At 41.6% G+C, this 22,709-nt stretch overlaps 2 protein-coding genes across 2 annotated transcripts in view; one reads left to right on the top strand and one right to left on the bottom strand.

Annotated features, from left to right (window-relative positions):
* The window catches only part of LOC143188924 (transmembrane reductase CYB561D2), a 34,104-nt gene that overhangs the window by 10,488 nt on the left and 907 nt on the right, over nucleotides 1-22,709 (bottom strand). The gene's annotated exons all lie outside the window — the stretch shown is intronic.
* On the top strand, nucleotides 1,436-22,518 carry Btv (dynein cytoplasmic heavy chain beethoven). The gene is made up of 39 exons (XM_076393435.1): nucleotides 1,436-1,672; nucleotides 2,042-2,370; nucleotides 2,452-2,614; nucleotides 2,714-2,895; nucleotides 2,963-3,075; nucleotides 3,373-3,618; nucleotides 3,727-3,947; nucleotides 4,011-4,409; nucleotides 4,747-4,988; nucleotides 5,375-5,698; nucleotides 6,017-6,083; nucleotides 6,168-6,504; nucleotides 6,793-7,529; nucleotides 7,956-8,118; nucleotides 8,201-8,420; nucleotides 8,695-8,821; nucleotides 9,081-9,404; nucleotides 9,477-9,758; nucleotides 10,085-10,328; nucleotides 10,926-11,433; nucleotides 11,711-12,103; nucleotides 12,453-12,632; nucleotides 13,055-13,420; nucleotides 13,565-13,683; nucleotides 13,851-14,161; nucleotides 14,282-14,430; nucleotides 14,542-14,820; nucleotides 15,313-15,542; nucleotides 15,825-15,953; nucleotides 17,360-17,608; nucleotides 17,737-18,170; nucleotides 18,976-19,110; nucleotides 19,195-19,424; nucleotides 19,845-20,054; nucleotides 20,194-20,482; nucleotides 20,752-21,261; nucleotides 21,556-21,815; nucleotides 21,880-22,074; nucleotides 22,148-22,518. Exons 1-39 carry the CDS (start codon nucleotides 1,436-1,438, stop codon nucleotides 22,425-22,427), a joined length of 10,413 nt encoding a protein of 3,470 aa, XP_076249550.1. The 3' UTR covers nucleotides 22,428-22,518.

The following is a 22,709-nucleotide window of genomic DNA, read 5'->3' as shown; positions in this document are numbered from 1 at the left end:
AAACAAGAATTGCTGCCTCACATTGTGTACCTACAAAGAAGAATCGAATCAGTTTATCTGCAACGAAAAATTTTTTAGAATTTAGATGATTACAGTTTCTTAGACAATGTATTTTTCTAATAAAATTTCTGCGTATAAACTATATTTATAGACTGATAGCGTAGAGTATAGAGAAATTAAGCTTTTGTTCTATGAAAGAATCAGTTAGTAGAAGATTGCTCCATACTGTCATTGCATTCGAGCGGAGGTTCGATGAAGACAAGAGGAATCACGCTTGCACGAAGTTGCCAGCGTCGTTAATGTCATTACCGCCGAATATTTGCATAATCAGGGTATAGTTGGCATCCACGCCTCGAATAAGCAATAGGAGTACATTCCGACGATCGTCGAGGCCGATTTGCGCGCTCTCGTGCATACGTATGAACTGTCCATGCATACTTCCGTTGCAACAAATGGCGTGTGCAATGAACGAACGATCGCTCGTTAGAATTGCAACCAATGCGTTCGTTCACGATGAAACGGTACATGATAGGATGCAAATTTTGTCAGAGAGTTCAGAACAATTAGAAGGCTATTAGAGCTTCTTCTGTAGCCTTGAGAGTCATCTCGAGCAAGTATAGGAAAATCTATTGTTATTAGACTCGAATTATATAAAGAGAGGAATTTTTCCTTGTAGACGCAAATTATTTAGATTTGCATAATTAAAATTAATGAACCTTAGTAAATATTTGTCGTGGATCAAATTTTTAATGAATTCCATTTTACGTTGAAATTAGTTCTACAATTTTTGTTCAACAGTGACTTAGCAATTTTTAGTGGGACTAAATTTAATACATTTCTAAATACTCAAAGTCTGATATTATCTACCACTATTTGTAATTCATGTCCTCATGAAATATCCAACTGATGAAGCAATAAATTAAGTTATTTTAAAATTAAACAAGTTTGTTAAAATATCATTGTCAAAAAGAGACCCCAGTTTAATAATTTGTAAGGTTTTATGGCTTAATAAACGTTGAAGGATTACTTAAATTTCAAGTTTAAGGCATCCATATCATCTTTATATGAAGTACCTATTATAGAAATTATTTACACTAAAAAATAAACTTGATCCATTCACACAAATCCCCTCAAAAGAAAAAAAATATCTTGCTATAAAACGATTCAACATATTTCACTATCTTCACCCCTAGAAAGGGTAACTGCATCGTTCCATTCACGCCACTCGCACCACCTTCAACTGCGATCCTGCCAGCACGTGGCCTATCTGACAGCTGGTTTGTGTTGGCTGGGAGTCGTCATGACAACTTCAACGATCGACACACAGTCGACAAGGACGGCCGTTCTGTTGTAGTTTCATCGTGTAATTTCGTAATGAACCCACGGTTAAAGCTAAGTCTGTATCACAAAAACGTGGATTACTGTCTGAAGAGAAATGGTTGTGATAGACAGAAGGAGATCACTGATAGTAGCCACCGCGGGCCATTTCTTTGGAGTGCCTCTAAACGACGACCAGACTGTCGCTGATGGACAATCGGTGCTGGACAATTTCTTGGACAGTGCCACGTGCAGAACGCTATGTGCACAGCCAGCTGACAATGGAGATCAAAAAGCACGACTGAAACTGAGCAATGAATTGCCGCTTGGCAGAAACACTTTGGTTTTCTTTAAGGTAAATTGAGAGGAAAGATTCTATTCTTCGAGCGTTGAACGACGAAAATGGAGATGGAGTGGATAAAATTGACCTGGTGCGAGTTAGCTTGAGGGATGACTGATTATTCTGCAATTACAGACTTAGTAATTTTCTTTTAAAGCTTCTTTTGGAGCCAACTTTTCTCGTTAATCTTTTTCCCAAGAGAAGACATGCAAAGTTCTGGACCGTATAAATTTGCATACTAACCAAGAATTTTCAATCTTCTTTGACTGTAATTTGTACTATCCAACGTCTGTTAAAAGATTTCTATTGAGCAGCATGTACTTATTAAAAATTGCTTAAATATCCTTCTATAAACCATAAGGAATAATTGAACGTTCTGTCCAGGTAACAGAAGCACCAGTTACAGAGGAGAATTTCCATGACCTGGTCCACTTGACTAGTACAGGCAGTGGTAAAGGATCAACTTTGGTGGAAGCCCTTCGTCAAGTATGGGCACCAACTCTGAGATCATTTGGTCTCAATTCATCGTACTTGAAGAAGTTAGAGGAGGATCTTCTAGGTTTGCCAGCTACAATCTCTGTTCTCGAAGAGGAGGAGTACTGGAGGAAGAAATTGGAGGAAGGGAAACGTACGCATGAGAAAACAATCTATGGCGAGGCTATGAAGATCCTGACGAATATTAGGACCGAGCTGGAGAGCGCAGCAGTGTCTAGGTATAATAAAATTGGTATAAAACCTCGAAAAACAAAATTCAAAGTTAAATTACGCATTTGTCAATAAATTTTGTTATCTAGAGATGGGTTGATTGGAGTCGAAGATGCAGTCGAGGCAGTATCTGGCTACGTCGACGATTTGTGGAAATTGGGAGACACTGTGTACCCTGAAGAACGTATGAAATCATTTCTAGATATCATCGGGAACGAAGTGGTGACTCTCGTGCGAAGTATGATAGAGGAGGTAACTTAAAATAAATTATCTAGGATTTAATAAAATAATTTCCATAGACTTTTTCATAAACTCTAGTGTTCATAAAACGCAAGAAAATTTATTCTACAGATTTCTGGGGCAGACGAGCGAGCAAAAGTGGAAGCAATCTCAACTGGGGCAGGGATCTGTGAAAAATGGACTAACATGGCAGAGAAGTTCACAACGCTATTCTGGCCTCATCATTCTCTCCATCCTTGGAAAGGCGCGAGTTACACTACCGAGAGGTGTTCTCGAATTGGCAAACGACTCAGGTATCTTCAGTGATTTTCTTCCCCTTCCTGGTTTTTAGACAAATTCAACGATCTTCCCCATCTTTAGACAGATCGCCGAGTTGCGTGCTCAGTATCGACAATTAACCAGGTTACTAACACCCAGTGAGAGATCTGGTCTTGGTATGGACAGCTTATTGCAATGCTTCGATGATGTCAGAGGTATTCAAATATTCAAATATTCAAATATTCAAATATTCAAATATTCAAATGTTCAAATATTCAAATATTCAAATATTCAAATATTCAAATATTCAAATATTCAAATATTCAAATATTCAAATATTCAAATATTCAAATATTCAAATATTCAAATATTCAAATATTCAAATATTCAAACATTCAAATATTAAAAAGGCCTAAAGTAGATATTAAGGGAGACCTCGAGAGACTCGCAAAAAGTATTATAATTGGCAATATCAGAGAGATTCTAAAATGTACAGTAATCATTCTCCTCAGTGATCTTCGACGATGGCGAAAGGAGCATCGAATGGAGTCGCCTCAGGAGAAAGGTCGAGGAGGGTTTAGTACCCGCCGAAGAAAGGGTGGCGCAAAAATTGAAATCCCAAATCGCTGATGCGACATCCCCGAACTCCTTGCTCGCCGAATTTCGACGTTACTTCGAACTACTAAAAAGGGATGGTCTAAAAAGATCTTTACGTGGAGAACGAGAAGCTCTGCTTTCAGCATATGGTGACCTTATAGGTACTTACCACAAAACTTTACAATTCTTCTATGAATAGTTTTACAGACAGCCATATTCAATGTCCTCACGTCTGATTGTCTCTTTAAATCAACATTTATGAATGCAAGAAAGCTGCCTGGCTGGTCCTGACACAACAGACCTTCTAGACAGCCCCAGGATACTTCAAGAAGTCCAAGCAGCCAGATCCTCAGAAATGAGACTCGAAAGTTTGAGTAAATTGGGAAAAGAGCTGCTAGCCGATCTTCCTGGCTACGACGAAATTTCATCGAGAGTAGCAACAGCTCTGAGGGACGTTGAGAGGAGGAGGCAAAGCTTCGTCGAAACTTGGGTAACTTTCTGATTATTCTACAGCATCTGCAAGAAGAAACTTCTAAGTTTTCACGTTTATCAGATAGAGGAGACCAAGAATGCTGTGATCAGTAGAGAGCTTAGCTTAGGTACCGATTCAGCGGTGGTTGAGCTGACTGGCACAAGCATGATGCGAGTTACGTACGATCCAAGACTGATGACTTTGATCAGGGAAGCCAGGGCGCTTTCGAGCCAAGGAATCGAGCTCCCTCGTGAAGTACGCGACCTAGTCGAAAGAGCTGGAGCTCTGGCAGGTCGCGCCAGGGCACTTCAGCAAGTGGCCACTTTCCATAATACCATTGGCGATCGTATGGTACCTTCACAGAGGCCACTCATGCTTACGACAGCACTGGAGTTGGCTCGTGCTGTTCAAGAACAGTCTGGGGTTGTTTGGTCTGACCCTCAAGCTGTGGATGCATATACTGCTAGGTTAAAGGAACTGGTAATAAGTCACATTCTATTTCATTTTTTATTATTTACTGTATGAGTTGATACTTCAATTATTTTATCTTTTGAGATATCATTATTTCTTAAACTAACGAGACTAAAATTTTGAAACTTGAGTAATTCGTGTTTAAGCTACCAATAAGAAATAACAAAAGTAAAATCGTACAGTCTCGCTCCCCGAACACTAATGCTTTCAAGCGCCATCGATTTTTCCCAAATCAATATACTAAATAAATATAAATAAAATGGAAGAGAGAGAGAGATAAATTCCACAATACCGAGAAATGGTCAAAGTTACGTTTACATTGCGAAACTGTTTTGCTCCTATGCAGGTACGAAAGTTTGCGCACCAAAACTCCGAACTGGCAGCAAAACACAATGCGTTGCGTGAATTGGTGGCGAATTTATTGAAAGGGGAGACTGTTAATTTGATTGGCAATCAAAACGCTTGGAAAGACGCATTGATAAACATGAGAAGCATCGTTGACACTGTGGAGGCAGAGTATGGGAACACGAAAGCATGGAAACTGCATTGGGATAGGCAACTTCTGAAAGCCCTAGGTGTAGCTTACAGGTGAAGATAATTAACTAACCAGGAACTCGTAATTCTTTAAAAATACGCAGTTCAATGATACACTGTGCGATAATGACTGATCTAAAATCTAAAATACTATACAAATTCTCCAAAAACAAAAAAAATATCTGTCAGTAGAACTGAACCGCAATTCAGTAAATTTTGAACTGATCATTCGATGAATACAGAAACTGTAAAGGAAATACGGTACTATTTCATTCCTTCCTCCCTTTGTTACCTCCCCCGAGAAGTGAAAGCCACGAATTGAATTTCTAATAAATTTCCAATATTCTTGAAACTATTTCGCGATTATAATGTGTAATTTGCATATTCATGAACGATTTGCATAGACGAGTTTCCTTAGCCCTTTTTTTCTACCTTTACAGAGGCGCTTTGCCGTCTCTGCTGAAGAAGCTGCCGGATATTAAAGCAGAGCTGACGTTTCGCGATGGATCTCTGCAATGGAGGCCATCCCTAGAAGAGATACGAGCAAAACTGTACTCCTCGATTCGTCGATCCCTCTCGATCCCTATGAACTTCAGAGGCGTCGGGGATCCAGCTGACGCGCGTTTCGGCGATTTGATACAGAGATGCGGCTATTTGTTCGGCGGCGTCTACAAACAGGCGGAGATCGCTCTTTCTGCTCTGGAAACGCTCAGAACGAAGTGGCTGTATTTGGCTGCGCCAGCTAAAATCGACATTGCTGAACGGTAGCTCGAAATATGATTCTATGTGTAAAAATACTTTGGGGATCGCTTTGGTAAACTGGTCTTTGGGGGCGAAATGCTTTTCGATATGTTGGAATAAAGGGAAGACAAAGAAGAAAGAGGATTTTACTGAACGTCATTTCATTAGCTATTTTTACGTGGATATACGAAAAGATTAGGATAATTAAGTCAAGAATTGTAAGCGCAAGAACTTAATAGTTTAAAAATTCGAAGACTTCTATGTCGAAATATTTAAAAATTCGAGAGAACCTATTAATACCTACTAATACCTAATTTCAAACTGAATTTTCCAACCTATAGCCTAAAAGGTCAGTCGCCTCAACAGTGGACAAGAGCCTTTAAGGATGCCAAGCAGTGGGCTCAAGAGGTCAGTAAATCCACCTAAATCTCTCTCAAACGTAAGAAAAATACTCCCACAAACACTTTCTGTAACCACTCCCCACAATATCAGGTTGGCAAGTTACGTGGCAGCGAAGTGAAAATCTGGTGCATCAGCGTGGACACAGCGACAACTAGGAATGACTTAGAGTCAGCTACTCGTCGCTACTGGGAACGTCTCTGCTCTGATTTAAGAGCAGAAGCTTCGTCCAGGCTAGTTGCCATCGTAGATTTCCTTTCCAGCATTTCGAAGGAACTGGAACGCAGACCACGAAGCGTGGAAGAAGTTGGACTGGCGTATGAGGCCCATGCTCGAATCGAGGCGCAATCCTCTGGCATGAGCGACGAAATGGAAGCTGTTATTGGGCTTTCTAAAGTGTTGGCTGCGTGGACTAGCGAGAAACTCGAGGGTAATTCAAATTTGTATAATAGAGACTTCGACAAGCATCTTAGAATTTGTTCAGATTTTTCGAAATCCTAAAACGCTAAAAGAATTAGGCATGGCCTCACTTTGCCTTCGGAATTAAACCAATATTCTTGCTTACGTTAGCACGTGGACTATCGATAGTCCATGCTGCACTTTCTGCTAAAGTTGTCTAGGTAATTTAATATATGAAAAGTATGGTCCATCCATGATTCACACGACCTAAGTAGAAAGTCACATAAAGTTGCAACATTTAATAAATATGTTAAACTAGGAGTAAGTGCAGCATACGCATCCTGGCAAGGTCTAGCCGATCGTCTAGAGCGTCACAAAGCGGTAGTGGGTCGTGAGCTCGAGGACGCCAAAGTGAACTTACGTCACAGAGCAATGGCTCTGCGAGATGAGATAGAAAGATGGCAGACGAAATGGTCTTCCAAGCCAGAGATTCTCACGCTCGACTGGATAATCTCGATGAGAGAAAGATGGACGAACCTGAAGGATCAATTGGACACTTTGAAGGCCGATTGTCAGAGAATCGACCTGAACATCGACGATACTTTGGAGGATCCCGATGGGAACATGAGAAAACTGGAGCTACAGTTGGAGCTAGAGGAGTCCAATTGCCGTTTCCAAGCGGAATTCTTAGAGGAGCTGAAGAACCAGGAAGAGGAGGAATGGACAGTAGCGAGAAGAAGGTTACATAGACTTCACGATTGGCTCGATTCCTGGGAAAACAGGATACGTGTACAGCTGAAGGATCAATCGAAGGATGGGTCGGTGGATGGCAAGGATGGCTTAGAGATAGATACCTTTGTTGGCAGAAGAGTGCGGGAAATCAGATCCGCTATCGAGTGGCTTCAGCTTCTGCGTGGCGAGGAAATCGCGGAGGAACATTGGGGCGAGCTGAAGCCACTCTTGGATCTCAACAGTATCAGGAATGCGAGGGATATCACGCTGGGCAATTTGCTTCATAGCGTGGACAAAATCCAGGAACACGCTGAGAAGATAAAGGTGATGATAGGCTTTCAAACTTCATAGCTTTTCTTGCTTGAAATACTACTCTACACGAACAGGAACTATGTCCAGAATTATGTACACTAGTTGTCAAAAGAGTATCTAGATGAAATATGTGAGACTCTATAATTATTATCCTTATTGAAGATTCGGTGGCATTGATCTCAGCTTTAAATTTTACATTGAGTATATCAATATCCATTTCTGAGAATTTTGGAACTTAAACATTTCAGAAGTTCAAAATTAGATTATTCAAATATTTGAAAATTTTTAATCGTTAAGACTTAGACATTTGAATAATTGAAAATTTAAAAATTTGAAAATTCGAAAATTTGAAAATTTGAAAATTTGAAAATTCGAAAATTTAAAAATTTGAAAATTTGAAAATTTTCAAGAGAACCTCAACCTACACTTCCCCTTTAGGAAATCACGAAAAGAGCAGCTGCAGAGAGCGGCATTCGTCAAGGGCTGATGGAGCTCGAGTCCTGGGAATCATCAGCTAACTTCCAGCTCCAGGAATCGAAAGACAGTAAAGGAGGCAGCATTCTCCTCGTCGAGGAGTACGGTAGTCTGCTAGCCAGAGCAGGTGAGCCTTGGTTCTCAGTTTAAGAGGCAACAGTTCCTCACAATTCACCGAGTAACGTAATTACGTTCATTGATGTAAAAAGGCGAACTAAGGCTGCTGCTGGAGGGCGCGAAAGGAGCGGCGGGCTACGAGAGATTCGCAGCAAGGGTTGCTCGTTGCGAAGCTGGCTTGTCCGAGATAGAGGAGAGAATAAAGATCTTGAGCACCATTCAGAGGAAATGGGTTTACTTGGAGCCCGTTTACGAGGGAGGCGCCGCTCTCAATGATACTGGAAGATGGTCTAGGGCCAACAAGGAATTTAGGTGATCAATCGCCCCTTCACTGTTTAATCTTCAAGAGATATGGATAGTCTTAATTAAAAGTCACATAAAACGAGTCTAAAATGAATTTTTATAATAAAGAAAGCTGAGCTTGGTCATTAAAGATTAAGGTTTTTTTCTGAACTTTTGTCATCTTGTTGAGTACCTAGCGGTAAGTTTGAAGATTTTATTTAAAGATTACAGTTGGTACTCAGAAAATAGGGTAGATTTAAGAGTTGTTCACAGTAACTGAGACTGATTGAAAAAAAATGTATAGGTACCTCATGGGAGAAGTGTCCCGAGATCCAAGGGTGTCATCCTTGAGGAGACTTCCTCTTTCAGCCTTTACAAACCTGAAGGATCTCCTGGACAGGTGTCAGAGAAGCCTCGACGAGTACTTGGAGGTACCACAAAACCATCATAATTTCAAGAAGTTTCATTTAATAATTTTTACACAGTCACTGCCCCATGCATCATAAAATGCACAGTCTATGGTAGTACATTCATAGTACGTCAAGAGTCTGCATAATGAATGTATTAAAATAATACGGTTACTAAATAGCTAACCCTACAATCAAGAATCTAGAAATTCTTGCAAAGTTCAAGCTACTGAAATTTGTCTAAAACGTCAACGCTGTCAATACAATGCTTCTCCTCTTTCAGGAAAAACGGTCCTCCTATCCGCGTCTATACTTCCTTAGCGACGAGGACCTCCTCGAATTAGTGTCAGCGAATGGCCGAGGCCTAGAAGCTCATCTACCGAAACTGTATCAAGGCGTCGGATCGATAATAAAGGACGATAGCGGGCTGACGGCAGTCGTATCGCCGGAAGGTGAAATATTGCAGTTACCCAAGCCTGTCGACCTCCGAGATCCATTACCGCGATGGCTGAGCAATCTCGAGGAGGGAATGAAAAGCGCCCTTCGACAGAACCTGGAGAAATGCTTGGCCGACACTGCGCCAGATCCTTCAGTCTATCCCACTCAAGTAAAAGAAAACTCCGCGACCGCAGGATACCTTGAAGAAACCCCTTCTAACCTTTTCTAATGAACTCTCAAGGTGCTGCTACTGGCGGAACGAATTCGATTCACTGAACGCTGTGAGAGTGCTCTGAGGGAAGGTCGAACAGCTTTGAAGAATCTAGTTGAATATCTGGAGACGCAAAGAGCGAGGTACAGGGGACTAGAAGACACTGGGGACAAGCTGACTGCCTTGAAAGCTCGTGGGCTTTTGCTTGATACTGTTCATCACCTTGAGGTCGCTAGGAATCTCTTCGATGTTACTCTTCGAGGGGAGAGCACTGTTTGGACCTGGCAGAGACAGCTCAGGAGCTATAGAACCGTAATTTGATTAGCCTTTTGCTGGGGTGATGTGTATGAAGTTGGTGGTTTCGAGGCAGAAGTTTAGACAGTGGAATTTAGACAGAGTTTCGAGTAACTAAATGGTACTGTGATTCAGTAGGAGAATGTTATACTATAATCTCGGTTTGACTATAGTCTCTAACTATTTAAAAAGAATATTTCACTAACTCAACAATTTTTAGCTTAATCTAGGTCTAATTTAGTAGCTAATGACTCTAAATTAAGAATTTCGTATCCACCAACTGTATGTCCATTTCTACTGCTTCAATTTCTCTTCAATCTATTCGTGAAAATTGATGTTTGTAGAATAAGGGACCAGTGGTACGCTGCGTTGGCGCAGAATTCCCGTATCGCTTCGAGTACCAAGGTGCGGCAGTAGGTTTGGTCCAAACGCCATTAACCGAGAGGTGTTTCCTGGCTCTCGCGCAGGCCATGAAGCTGGGCCTCGGCGGCAGCCCAACTGGTCCAGCTGGGACTGGAAAAACCGAGAGCGTCAAAGCACTCGGCGCTATTCTCGGCAGGCTCGTTTTAGTTTTCAATTGCGACGAAGGTAATGATCCGGCGTTTACGAGGTCGAAATTGATTTCTATGGCGCTGAAACGACCGCTCGCGTCCTATTAATACGTGTTATTGCCCGCATCGTGATTTTAATTGGCGCGTTTCATAGCTGCACGCAAATGGTATTTTATTTCCACGCGCTGTCGTCAAGCTTTGACGAGTTTTGAGGAAACGTTGCAACACCAACATTTAATATTAAATATTTTTGTGGACCGCTATTTTGGTCTTCTTCGTTTCTAAGAAATCATGTTTGGCTGTTGCTATTTCACTGTCTCGATATTAGAGGACCTTCATCGCAAAATATAAAAAATAAAATCTCTACTGTTCATTACAAATACAAAAAATATTCCAAGTCCATTTGTATAGGTACGATAACACCTCTTTTTTCCAGAAGATTTCTATCATAAATATTCATTTCTTGCTACTCACAAATAAGAGATGACACATTCACAATGTCATCCTGCTCAATTCAAGCTCACCAAATACTATCATCCCTGCATCTTTTAACAAGAAAGACACTTTTATCCTAACTTTTACATGAGTAAATAACAATCCATTATTAATCACCAAGTAAAACCTTCTAAATCAGGAATGGACGCTGGCAGTATGCGACGAATCCTGGGAGGCCTAGCCCAGGCAGGAGCATGGGGTTGCTTCGACGAGTTCAATCGCCTCGAAGAAGAAACACTCAGCGCCGTGGCTATGCTCGTTAGGCCTCTGCAAGAAGCAGTGCGCGATGGTGTTCCTCAGGTCCTGTTAGGCGATCAAAAAGTGAGCCTGGATCCGCATTGCTGCGTGTTCATCACAATGAATCCTGCTGGGATTGAATACGGAGGACGACGCAAGCTCCCAGACTCCCTCGCGCGACTCTTCAGGCCTATTGGAATGGCTCATCCAGACAGGTTTGACATTGTGAAGGCATTGCTGGAATGTGCTGGATTCTTGGACGCCCCAACACTGGCCAAGCAACTTGTGGAGACGTTTGACATTGCTGAGATACTGTTGTCTAATCAGCCACACTATGACTGGGGCCTTAGGGCTCTTAGATCTGTGTTGAACGCGATTCCTACTAGCGACAAGATGGATGAAATCACCAGGTTAACTTATTTTTAGTCTTCTTTTTTGTACACTGACTTTTAGGATATTATAGTGTTGAAAAAAGCTGAGGCAAGGCTATGTTTTCAGAGTCTTTAGGAAACCACAAATGTATATGCAAATGATCAAAATTTATTATTATCTTGAAAAAAAAGTATTTAAGAATCATTTTTATGACTATCTATTTTATTATAAGAGGGTCAGACTTCTATCGACAGAAAGAAAATTTGTGTTTCAGAATTTCAGACAAAGCTGAGCTTCCTCTAATTAATTTTTCAGATTAGTAGCCGCGATCAAGGCATCAACCTTGCCCAAACTGACAGAGGAGGACACAGTAAAATTTTTGTCGCTGTTGGAAGATGTTTTCTCCAAAGTGAGACCTTCATCATCCACTTTTATCGAGAAACAGGATTTGCAGAACGCTTTGCTCGAGCTTTGCGCGGATCAAGAGCTCGGCAAGGAAATAGCGAACAGATGTATCCAGTTATACGATCAATTGAAAAATAGAACTGGCGTGGCGATCGTTGGTCCACCAGGAAGCGGTAAAACAACTATCAGGAAGCTGCTGTGCGACGCACTGACAAAAATTGGGGAAACGATCGTTCAATTTCACGTGTATCCTGGCGCGATGCCGAAATCGAGGCTTCTGGGCCGTGTTGATCCTCAAACTAGGTATCCCGCCGTGAAATTCAATCATTCATTTCATTTTATTTATAAACCGATCAGATATTTCCATCTATCTTGAAAAAGTATTTCAGTAGACTATTCTTTCGTGTTTTCTGGTTACCTTTTATTATCTTTATTACATTTTATTATTAGTTTAGAAAAGTATCAATATATCAAATTGTTATTTATATATGATAATTTTACTGATTTTGTATCGCAAATTCAGTAGCTGATGTATAATTAAATTATCGAAAATCATTGCTACTGTGCATGTACAATGGATAAAGTTGATCCAAGATCCAAACACTGTTTTGAAATTTGATCCTGAAACGCAATTTCCGTCTCTGGTTACCAGGGAATGGAAGGAAGGTCTATTATCTAGTGCTGTGGCATCGGCTGGAGAATCGACTACTTGGATTATTCTTAATGGCGACGTGGAACCCGACTGGGCTGAAGCCTTAAACTCTGCTCTAGACGACAATCGATTGCTAACTTTGCCCAACGGCGTGGGTGTGAAACTTGGGTCTGGAACGAAGTAAAGTAGCAGTATATTTTAAGACTCCATCTATGCCTTGTCTTAAATGTATAAGTCAGACAGTCTCAGAAATTCTCTAATCATCTTTCCTATTTTCAGAGTACACCTTAATTCAGATGCCTCTTTCTTCATTTTATATGTCACTCAAGCTATTCACTTACTAGATTTCTTTATCAGATATTTTCTTTTAATTATTTTTATCTCAAGTCTTTACAATTTTTTTACTTAAAATCCTTTCAATATTTTAAGTTTAACATTTCTTGAAAAAGTGGCACAGATCTGTCCTAACATATACCTAGCCACACGTCCTTGCGACACAACCTCTTCAAGAGTTAATTTCAGCTACACCAGAAATCGAATTGTCACAGCTCACACTTTTATCGTCGCGACATCCTCCAATAATTGTTTATTTCCGTTCGTAGATTCATCTTCGAGACCCATAAACTCGCTGGAGCGAGTCCAGCCACGGTATCGCGATTAGGAGTCGTCCATTTGGGCTCGACAAGTCCAGCCTCTCTACTAGTGTCGTCGCGATCGAAGGCACTTCCGGAGGTAGCGAAGGAACTGGCGAACTCTCATCTTTGCCCTTGTATCGAGGAATGCCTCAAGACCAATGTGGACATTTCCTCAGCTCCTGGTTTGATGGACTCGGCAATGTGCCATTTAAAGAACGCTCGAACTCATACGGCAGCTTCTTACTCTCTACTTGCATCTTTATGCAGCCAAATAGAAGATGAGAATTCTAGAGACGATCTGGCGCGGTTGATTTATCAGATGACAGATTGCTGGTAAAGATTTTATAAAATTTTAGAATATTTTTGGATCTGTAATTGTTTGGTAGAGTGAAAGTGTTGATCGAGTTCTGCTCTGAATTTTAAGTCGACATTTTGTCTATTTTTAACCTGTTACATCCTTATTATCTAACCCAACAGGTGTCCACAGCCAGAGAAACCTTACTCCGTGTTATACAACGAGGAGACGGATCGATTAGATGACATGGGGGATGCTGACCAGTCAGCTGACACTGAGGATGGTCCTATTTCGTTATCAGGTATCGTGAAATATCCCATTAGGTTTCTAATGCCTCTATACGATAAATTAATTATAATATTGTAATGAAAGTACAAGAAAAATGAATAATTTAATACTCCCTAAATGACGAATACTGATATTGTCAAATTTGAACTTGCAATATCACACTCACTATTACATCTCTAGGTGCAATGAAGAAGGCACTGTCCTCCATTTTGCCATGGGTGAAAAACAATCAACCGACTCTGATAAGAGGTCCAGAGGGATGTGGAAAAAGTAGCCTAACATCTGTCATACTTTCCACGATTAGAAGTAACGAGCCCTCAACTTTGGTGAAAGGATCATCTCTCTATGGGACTCAGGATTTAGTGATGAAATTGAAAAGAGGTTGCGTGCAGCTGAACTCATCTTCTCATGGAAGAACGTACAAACCTAGAAATGGATCGAGGGTTGTCTTGGTTTTGGAAGACCTCCACCTTGCTTCCAAGGATTTACAGGTACTATTACATTGCTGGAGCTAATTGCATCAACGCTGGTAACAAGTGGCATGCTATTGGTAACACGAGAACCAGCAATCAGAGAATAGCTTTCATACAAGTTTATTGGAATTCCTTTAGGAGTTGGTACGAGAGCTGCTCCAGGAAGGAGGATTCCATGAAGAAGATCTGGAATTCGCCAGGATCCCTCTGACCATCGTGTGCACCGCTGATGCAACGACTAGACTGCATCCACGATTAGAGGCGCTGTTATCGATTCATTACTTGCCGTTAGTTAATTTTCTTCACGTTACAATTTCTCTTCAAGTCACATTTTTTTACTTTTTAATCTTGCATTTTCATAGTTTGCACTTTGAAAGATTGTCACTTTTAATAACTAGGTATCCAACTCCAAAAGACCTCGCTGCAATTTTGGAATTGCATCTTAGAAGCTCTCTGAAAGGGGATCACGTCTTGATCGAATCTTGGATCGTGCAGATGGTACCCATTATGTTAGAAGCATTCGAGTTAACGAAATCTTCGCACGGCTCGTCCATCGATTGGACTCCGAAAGATTTGATTTTATGGGCTGACAGTTTGAAATATTATCCTACTCCAGAAAACGATTCGGCTATTACACATTATTTGCTGGATGCTGGTCAACGATTATTTCATTCAAGGTAATATTTCATGTAGCAGATGTAAGAAAATAATTCAAATAAAACCTCAGATGGTTTTATTTTCAATTTTAATAAATAATCGACACAAAATTATATTTTGCACTGGGATTTAGTATGAAGTAGCAAAGCAATTGTCATTCTGTTTAATTAGATCTTATTTATATTGAAAGATTTAATTTCAAAGTATAAAAGCTACAAGACCTTGTAAACTTTCTATCTTGTTATTAGCAACGTGTTTTGAAAATTACAAGACCTATAGAAAACTAATTTTACCCTTTCAATTTTATGAACATGAAACCTCAATTTTATAGTACATACTACGAAGTATAGATCTTCAAACCATTTTACACGAGGTGATAAATATGATTAATCGCGTCAGTTAACGATCAGTTAAAACGTATTCTAGTACACTTTCCAATCAAACAGCTGCGACTGGCAGCCTCGAATAATAGACTACATGAATATCCTATCGCGCACGTTTCACCTCGTTAGGCTGATATCAAGGGATCAGTCTCGCTGGGAATCGATAGTCCTGTCGAAGACTTCTCGACCCCAGACTCCTGGAGGCGACGTGTACATATGGAAAAGCGGAAATAACGGGCTATTACCTCTGAACGAGGAACAATGGAGGAAGGAGGTAATTAACGCTGCAGCGAGATGCGCAAGGGAAGGCGATCCAGTGCAGGCGTCGATTTCGTCTCACCTGTTGCGCACAGTGGCCGGTAAGCCCGTTAAATGAAGTTAATTTTATGTTATTTCCAAACGAGTGTAATCCAGCGAATGCTTCCCTCCTACCTGACCATATCCACTAAAGTTTAACGAGGTTACAAGCAGCATAAGTAGATTGTTGCTCTCGTAATCGCTGGATACACTGGTCGTGTAATTATGTGTAATTATCAGCTCAGGATGATAGCCAGATTAGGCTTTATAAGCCACGATAGAACGTGTTCAATTTCGTACAATGTGGTAGAAATTCGATTTATGGTTTTTTTTGTGTTTTCCAGGCCTGAGCTGGGCATTTGGAACTAATTTGAGGGGTGTGATTCTACTTGGACGTCCTGGGGCAGGAAGGAAGTCGGCCGTCAGACTGGCTGCGAGTCTTTCCTCACTTCGACTGGTGGAGTCTGGACCTGGTACGTTAGTAAATATATTGATTGCGAAGTACAGTGCTCTTTTGGTAGTAGGCATAATACCCACTGAAGGGCTAGACCAAGAGCTAGAATAAGGATGAGTACAAAGGCAGGTCCAAGGGCTAATCCAAGAACTAATCCAAGGGCTGGTTCAAGAATTAGACCAATGGCTAAACCAAGGGCTGGTTCAAGGATTAGACCAATGACTAAATCAAAGGTTAGTCCAAAAGCTAGACCAAGAGCTAGTCCTAGACCATGAACTAGACCAAGGGCTAGACCATGAACTAGACCAAGGGCTAGACCATGAACTAGACCAAGGGCTAGACCAAGGGCTAGACCAAGGGCTAGACCAAGGGCTAGACCAAGGGCTAGACCAAGGGCTAGACCAAGGGCTAGACCAAGGGCTAGACCAAGGGCTAGACCAAGGGCTAGACCAAGGGCTAGACCAAGGGCTAGACCAAGGGCTAGACCAAGGGCTAGACCAAGGGCTAGACCAAGGGCTAGACCAAGGGCTAGACCAAGGGCTAGACCAAGGGCTAGACCAAAGACTAGACCAAGGACTAGACCAAGGACTAGACTCACCCTCACAACCACCAGCGGGGGTGGATGGACCTAGTCAGCACCTGCAGAGACTCCATGGACCACCTTCCTGACTACCCCCTAGGTTGGACTGGTCCAGGATGGTCACCTGGACCCGCCGGAGGCCCCGGCGCGAGTGAGACACTCGTGCACCTCCAGGGGTATTTATACCTCTTTAACTAGAAGTGGGGCGACCAATGAAATAAGCCTTTCAGTGGTGGAACTTGCCAGATTAATCGAACGAAGCATAATTTGCCAAAAATTGATATTTTTCATGAAATAATAATTACAATAGCAATTTTTTCTACATATATTACTAATAACAATTGCATCCAATAACTCGTGCAAATTATTAACATTCATAATTGTTAGGTAACGAGGAATAAAGAAATTTACCACCTTGTAATTTCGGAATACCTTCTCTGTACAACAAGAGCTTATTCTTCCTTCAATGTTCAATCGTATATCTTGTTTTTAATCAAAATACTTATTATCAATGCACTTCGATAATAGAATAAGTCTGCCAGTCAGACACATTTCTCAAGTATTTTAGGCGTCTTTCCAGCAGTTAATAACCCCGAAACGAACCCATAAATGCAATTCTTCCCACTTTCCATGTAAATAACTTCAAGGCACAACTAATATAGCAGAAACTCATAACGAAAGAATACAGCATGTACAAGGATGTAAAGTATGTGTCTACATGTACCATCAGATTTGAGGTTGCTCGATCTCCTGTAATTACTGTTCCTCCCAAACTAGCTAATATTGAAAAACGGTAGTTTTCAGCTCGAAGGGCTTTGCGATGATAGAAGATGAATCGTTTTCAGGACGTGGCCGAGCGGCGGTGAAAACCGCGGTTCAAGCAGCTGGAATCGACGGCGAACCGTCGCTCCTCTTGCTTGAAGAGCACCACATGAGAGAGAATGGATTGGCTGTTTTGGCGAGTGCAATAGTGTCAAGGGGGGAACTTCCCGGACTATTTACTGCGGAGGAACTCGACGGTTTAATAGCGCCGCTAGCTGACGTAGCCAGGAGAGAGGATTTCTCGGGCACATTGGAACAATACCTCTACCATCGTACGTGCAATATCAGTATTACATTTTCGAGCATCCATGCCATCTTCGTCAACCCTACAATCCATGAATTATGTTATCATTACTTTCCTACCGCAATTTCGATTTGCAACTCTTGTTTATACTTGCAGGCCTTAGGAACCACTTTCGAATTGCCATGATTCTGGACAGTGGAGAAATGCGATCGTCGTGGTTGTCGCGGTCAGGACTCCTCAGACACTGTCCATTGATCGGGTCTGGCCTTGGCAGTGAATGGTGGACCAGGGAAGGTTCTTTAACTGAATTGGCTTGTCATCAAAACGGGCTCGACGTCGAAGACTTCGAGGAAACAATGCCGGGGGTAAAGGTGATGGTCAAGGCCCATCTTGAAGCACCGCGACAGCAACAAGCGCCAGCGCGATTCTTCGCGTTGCTGCACACCTGGAAGCACTTGCACGTGACTTGGAACGAAGAAGTGGAGCAGAAGCTGAATAGCCTCGAAGCTGGGATAGGCAGATTGAAAGAGGCTGGCGAACAAGTGGCTAAACTGGAGGATGAAGTCTCGAAGCAGCGGCAAGAGTTGGAGGTACTTTTTAATCTTCATGTTGAGTAATAATATGAGGACATCCAGTAGATATTAGAACTCAGAGATGAAATAAATTTCGAGGTCTCCAATAAATTTTTAAAATGTTACAAAAATTTTATCAAGGTAAAATCACCAGGTTTTTGAAAACTTCCTAATCTTCTGGAGGTTTAATGCAGCTACTCGGAGAGAATTTGAGGAAAGACTTACAAATGTGAACGACTGAATATTAGAATATTTGAAAATTTCATTTTCCCAGATTTTCGATGTCTCTTTTTCTAAGAAGATAAAATCTAAGCGAGATAGTCATTCTACTTTTACTTCCTTCCCTTTTACTGCCTTGTTCTCGATGAGGCATTTCACTTTGATTCCTCTGTCCGAGATAGCTTAACTATTCGGTCTGATCTTAACTACCTTGTTCTACTTAGGTAAGTAACTTTGCCTGTAATATGGGAAAGTATTAATGAGACGGCGGGTAATGAACACAGACGTTCAGGAGGTATCAAACTGACAGTGTCGTTTCATTAACGACCACAATCAAACGCTACATCGTCGTCTTCTGGAAATTACTAACTGACTAAATCCCTACGATAATATAACATCTAGTATCATTTGCATGTTACTATGAAATTAGTACTCGTCAAACATTAATACCTCCTTTATATAATAATGGATAAAACTAATGCGTTAAAGAGCACTGTGTCCAAAAATAATCAGTTAGAAAATACTTTAGATCGTTCCTTAGGAACAACGTTAACTGTCTATTAAATTTATATCTACAAACAATTACAGATTATAATTGTTTTAGGCAGAGCAAGGGAGAGCCAATGCAGCCCTAGAACAAATTACAGCCACCATGAGAGGAGCCACGGGGCAAAGAGGAGAGATGGCTAACTTGAAAGCCGAAACAGAACGAGAGAGCGCAGAACTAGCGCGCAGAAAGGTAAAACAAGTATCAGTAGAATCTTGAAAGCAAAGGGACTCCTAGAAACTAGTTGTAAACGACAGATTCTACTTAATACCTTAGACTGACATCGAAGGAGAACTGGGAAAGGTAGAGCCACTAGTAGAACAGGCTGCTCAGGCTGTAGCTGGCATCAGTGCTGACGCGTTGGCAGAGGTTCGTTCCCTGAGAGCTCCACCAGCACCTGTTCGAGATGTCCTCGAGGGTGTTCTTCGATTAATGGGCATAAAAGACACGTCTTGGAACAGTATGAAGACTTTCTTGGCGAAACGAGGAATTAAGGATGAAATCAGGTACTAACTCCTGTGCCTCTTATTTCAGATACAGATTTAGTCACTGGAAGAGTTGGATACTTAAAAGTTGGAAAATTTGTAAATTTAAATTCGATCCTATTAGATGGACCCTATTTTGGTGTACTAAAAGACTTCAGATGGTGTTTGCTTGATAGTTTTTCGAGACTACCAATAGATTCAGGACGAAATCCAGACTTCTCCTTTCCTCTCTGTCTACTTTTGCTAACTTCCTCATGATCTCACTCTACCATCAACCGCCAGACCTCGAATCCTACATCAGAATACAGCTCCGAGTTGAACCACTAGTATCGATGAAACACGCCAAAAATTCCCCCTCGTATCGAGCCCAAGTTTCCGCGCCCCTCGTCAAGTTTCAGTTTCCTCTCCGTACGAATTTCAAAGACACTCTCTTGGATACAGAACGTGGGACGCGAGGAGGAGCACGACGTCGAGTCTGGAGGCGGTTGCCAAGTTGGTCAAGGAGCGGCCCGAGAGTTTCGAGGAGAAAACTGCGAAGAGAGCTTCGGTGGCTGCAGCCCCGTTGGCGGCCTGGGTGCTCGCGAATCTTCAATATGGTCAAATCCTCCAGCAAGTCGCGCCACTTGAGAGGGAGCAACGATTGTTGGCTGAGTACGTTTGAAAAGCCTCGAAACGATGATGACACCCTCCCATCGCAATTTTATGCTTATGAATTGCAAATCGTCCATCATTTGTTAAACGAGCAGAGTCCTCGTATCGTTCTGACAAGTCTGCATCGTTAACGATTTAGGCGTCTGTCAGCGGCCGAGGCGCAAATTGGCAAGCTGGCAGCTGGCCTCAGTTCTGTCGAGAGTCGCGTAGCCCAGCTTCAGGAGGAGCTCGCGGAGCATTCTAGGGGTGCAGCTGCATTGCAATTGCGTGCTGAGGCGACAGAAGCCAGACTCGCAACTGCTAGGGCGTTGCTGCAGAAATTGGACACTGAGCATCGCGATTGGCAGACGCAGCTGGAGGAGTTGACAGATAGGAAACAGAAGCTAGACGTGGAAGCTGCCAATGTGGCGTCGTTGTTGGTGTATGATGTATGTGGAGTAACATATGATCCACAGATTATGAATTCAATAGTGTAGTGTTTCCTTGCTATAGGCTCATAACTGAAAAAGGAACTTATTGTGAATATAGTACTGAGATTATAACGAGGGAACACTGTAACTTAAGTCATATGTTTATTTGTTATATAAAGAAGCAAAAATCGAATCCTGTCTAGTATAATATTCATTGAAGTAGAAGCAAATATTCTCTAAATGCTTCACATATTTAAATTTCATTATTTTATTATAATAAAATGCAGACTCCAGGAAGAGACGATCAGTGGAAAAAGTCAGCAATCGATCTCCTAATCACAGAAAGAGAAAGACTACTCTGGCGTGCCCAAGGTCTGCCAGCAGACACTGGAAGCCTCGTAGGTGCCTCCTGCGCCCTCAGAGGTCCATTGGTTCCGATATTCGTGGACCCATCTGGGGTAGCAGTTTCGTGGCTGAAGAACAACGTTGGTCCCAGAATGGAAACCACAAAGCCAGAGGATGCAAAGTTTCTAACAACTCTAGAACTAGCTGTACGATTCGGGAAACCCTTGCTGGTGGAGGAACTCGTGGAGTTTCCCTCGATTTTACTACCATTATTACGTCAACGTCCCCTAAGGCTCGGGGAACGAATTTTGCCCCCGCCACAGAGCTTCAAACTCTTCTTGGCCACTAGAAGAGACAGGCTAGACGGCTTCCCTAAAGAAGTTGACGCAGTGTTGTTCAAGATTGCCCTGGGAGCTGGTACTAGAAGTCTGGCGGAGAGATTCGTCGAGAAGGTGAGGAACAATTATTAGGCCATCTCATAAATTATGCAAGTAAAATTTTCTTCTTTAAAAGAATAGAGTGAAATTTCTAGTATACCAAATATATACACTATTTGTAGGACATTCTGATAATTGATATCAAATTCGACAAGCGTTTCAATGCAATTCAATTCAATGCAAAAGCACTACTACTTTTTCCGCGGCAAATTATCGAGAAATTTGTCAGAGGAACCAACAGATGCAGCAGAAATGCTGAATGTTCAGGAAATGGAATGACGAACGAAGAGATTAATTACTTTTCGACAGGTTCTATTGAAGGAAACGCCAGAGCTGGCAACGCAGCGGAAGGAGGCATTGGAACGAGAAGAAAAATTATCTGGCGAACGAGACACCGCGAGATTGGATCTGCTGGCGCAGCTGGCTACCGCGAGGGGTCAAGACCTCCTCCAGGAAACCGACGGATCTCAGGGAGGACTCTTGTCATCACTGGAAGCCACTCAGTCGAAAGCAAAAGAAATCGCGTTGGCTCTTGAGGAAAGTCGACGAAGCTTGGAAAATGTTGCTAGGTATAAACAAATTTGTGAAAAGAGATACAGATTCTAATAATTATACTTTTCATTTTCTTTTTAGGAGAGCCAAGGATCACGAAAAGTTGGCTAAATTCGCTGCCAGTTTGTATAAAACTGTCAAAGCTTTAACAGCTTTGAATCCATTGTATGTATTTTCCGCAGAAGCTTTCACTGATATTTACTTGGAAGCAGAAGGTTACAGGAGCTCGATGCTCTCCGAGGACAAGAGGGAACAAGATAAATTGATCGAAAAGCGGTCAGCTGCGATTTCATAAAAGCCACTATTCTTATCACTGTCTAGAAGATGCTTAGTATACTTCTTTTTGCAGATTGATAAGTTTGACTCTTCATTACTGCTCTAAAGCTGTATACAGAAATCACAGACTGCCTTTGGCACTTCAACTAGCACTATCCTTGAGTTCAATACCACCTGCTGAGATAAAGTTTCTGCTGGGTGAGACTACACTAAATGATGATGAAGATTCTGGTTACAGAGTGCCTGAGTGGGTTCCTGAGGAACGACGTGCCTCTGTTCGAGCTTTGGTTTCATCTTTACCTCAAGTAAGATTTCCTTTTCACTTAGATTATTCATATTCGTCATTGCTATGAAATATCTTCTACCATTTAGATAGCCACAAAAATGAAACCAGCCTGGCTGAACGACATCAACAGTATTTATGCTGAAAGCGGTTTGAGCACGTTTCAGAAAGTTTTGTTGATAAAGACTCTTCGTCCAGACTATCTGCACACTACTCTTTCGAAGCTGGCTGCAGAAATATTAGGTAATTCTAAGGTCCATGTACATTTTTGAACTTATTTTAGTTTCTGCACCTTTTGAGGTTTAATTCTATGGTATCTCTTTTTCTACTTGTATTATACTTTATTGAAGGT

This window comes from Calliopsis andreniformis, chromosome 3, assembly GCF_051401765.1.
Source record: "Calliopsis andreniformis isolate RMS-2024a chromosome 3, iyCalAndr_principal, whole genome shotgun sequence".
Lineage (NCBI taxonomy): Eukaryota > Metazoa > Arthropoda > Insecta > Hymenoptera > Andrenidae > Calliopsis > Calliopsis andreniformis.
This window is presented reverse-complemented; position numbering and strand designations above follow the sequence as displayed.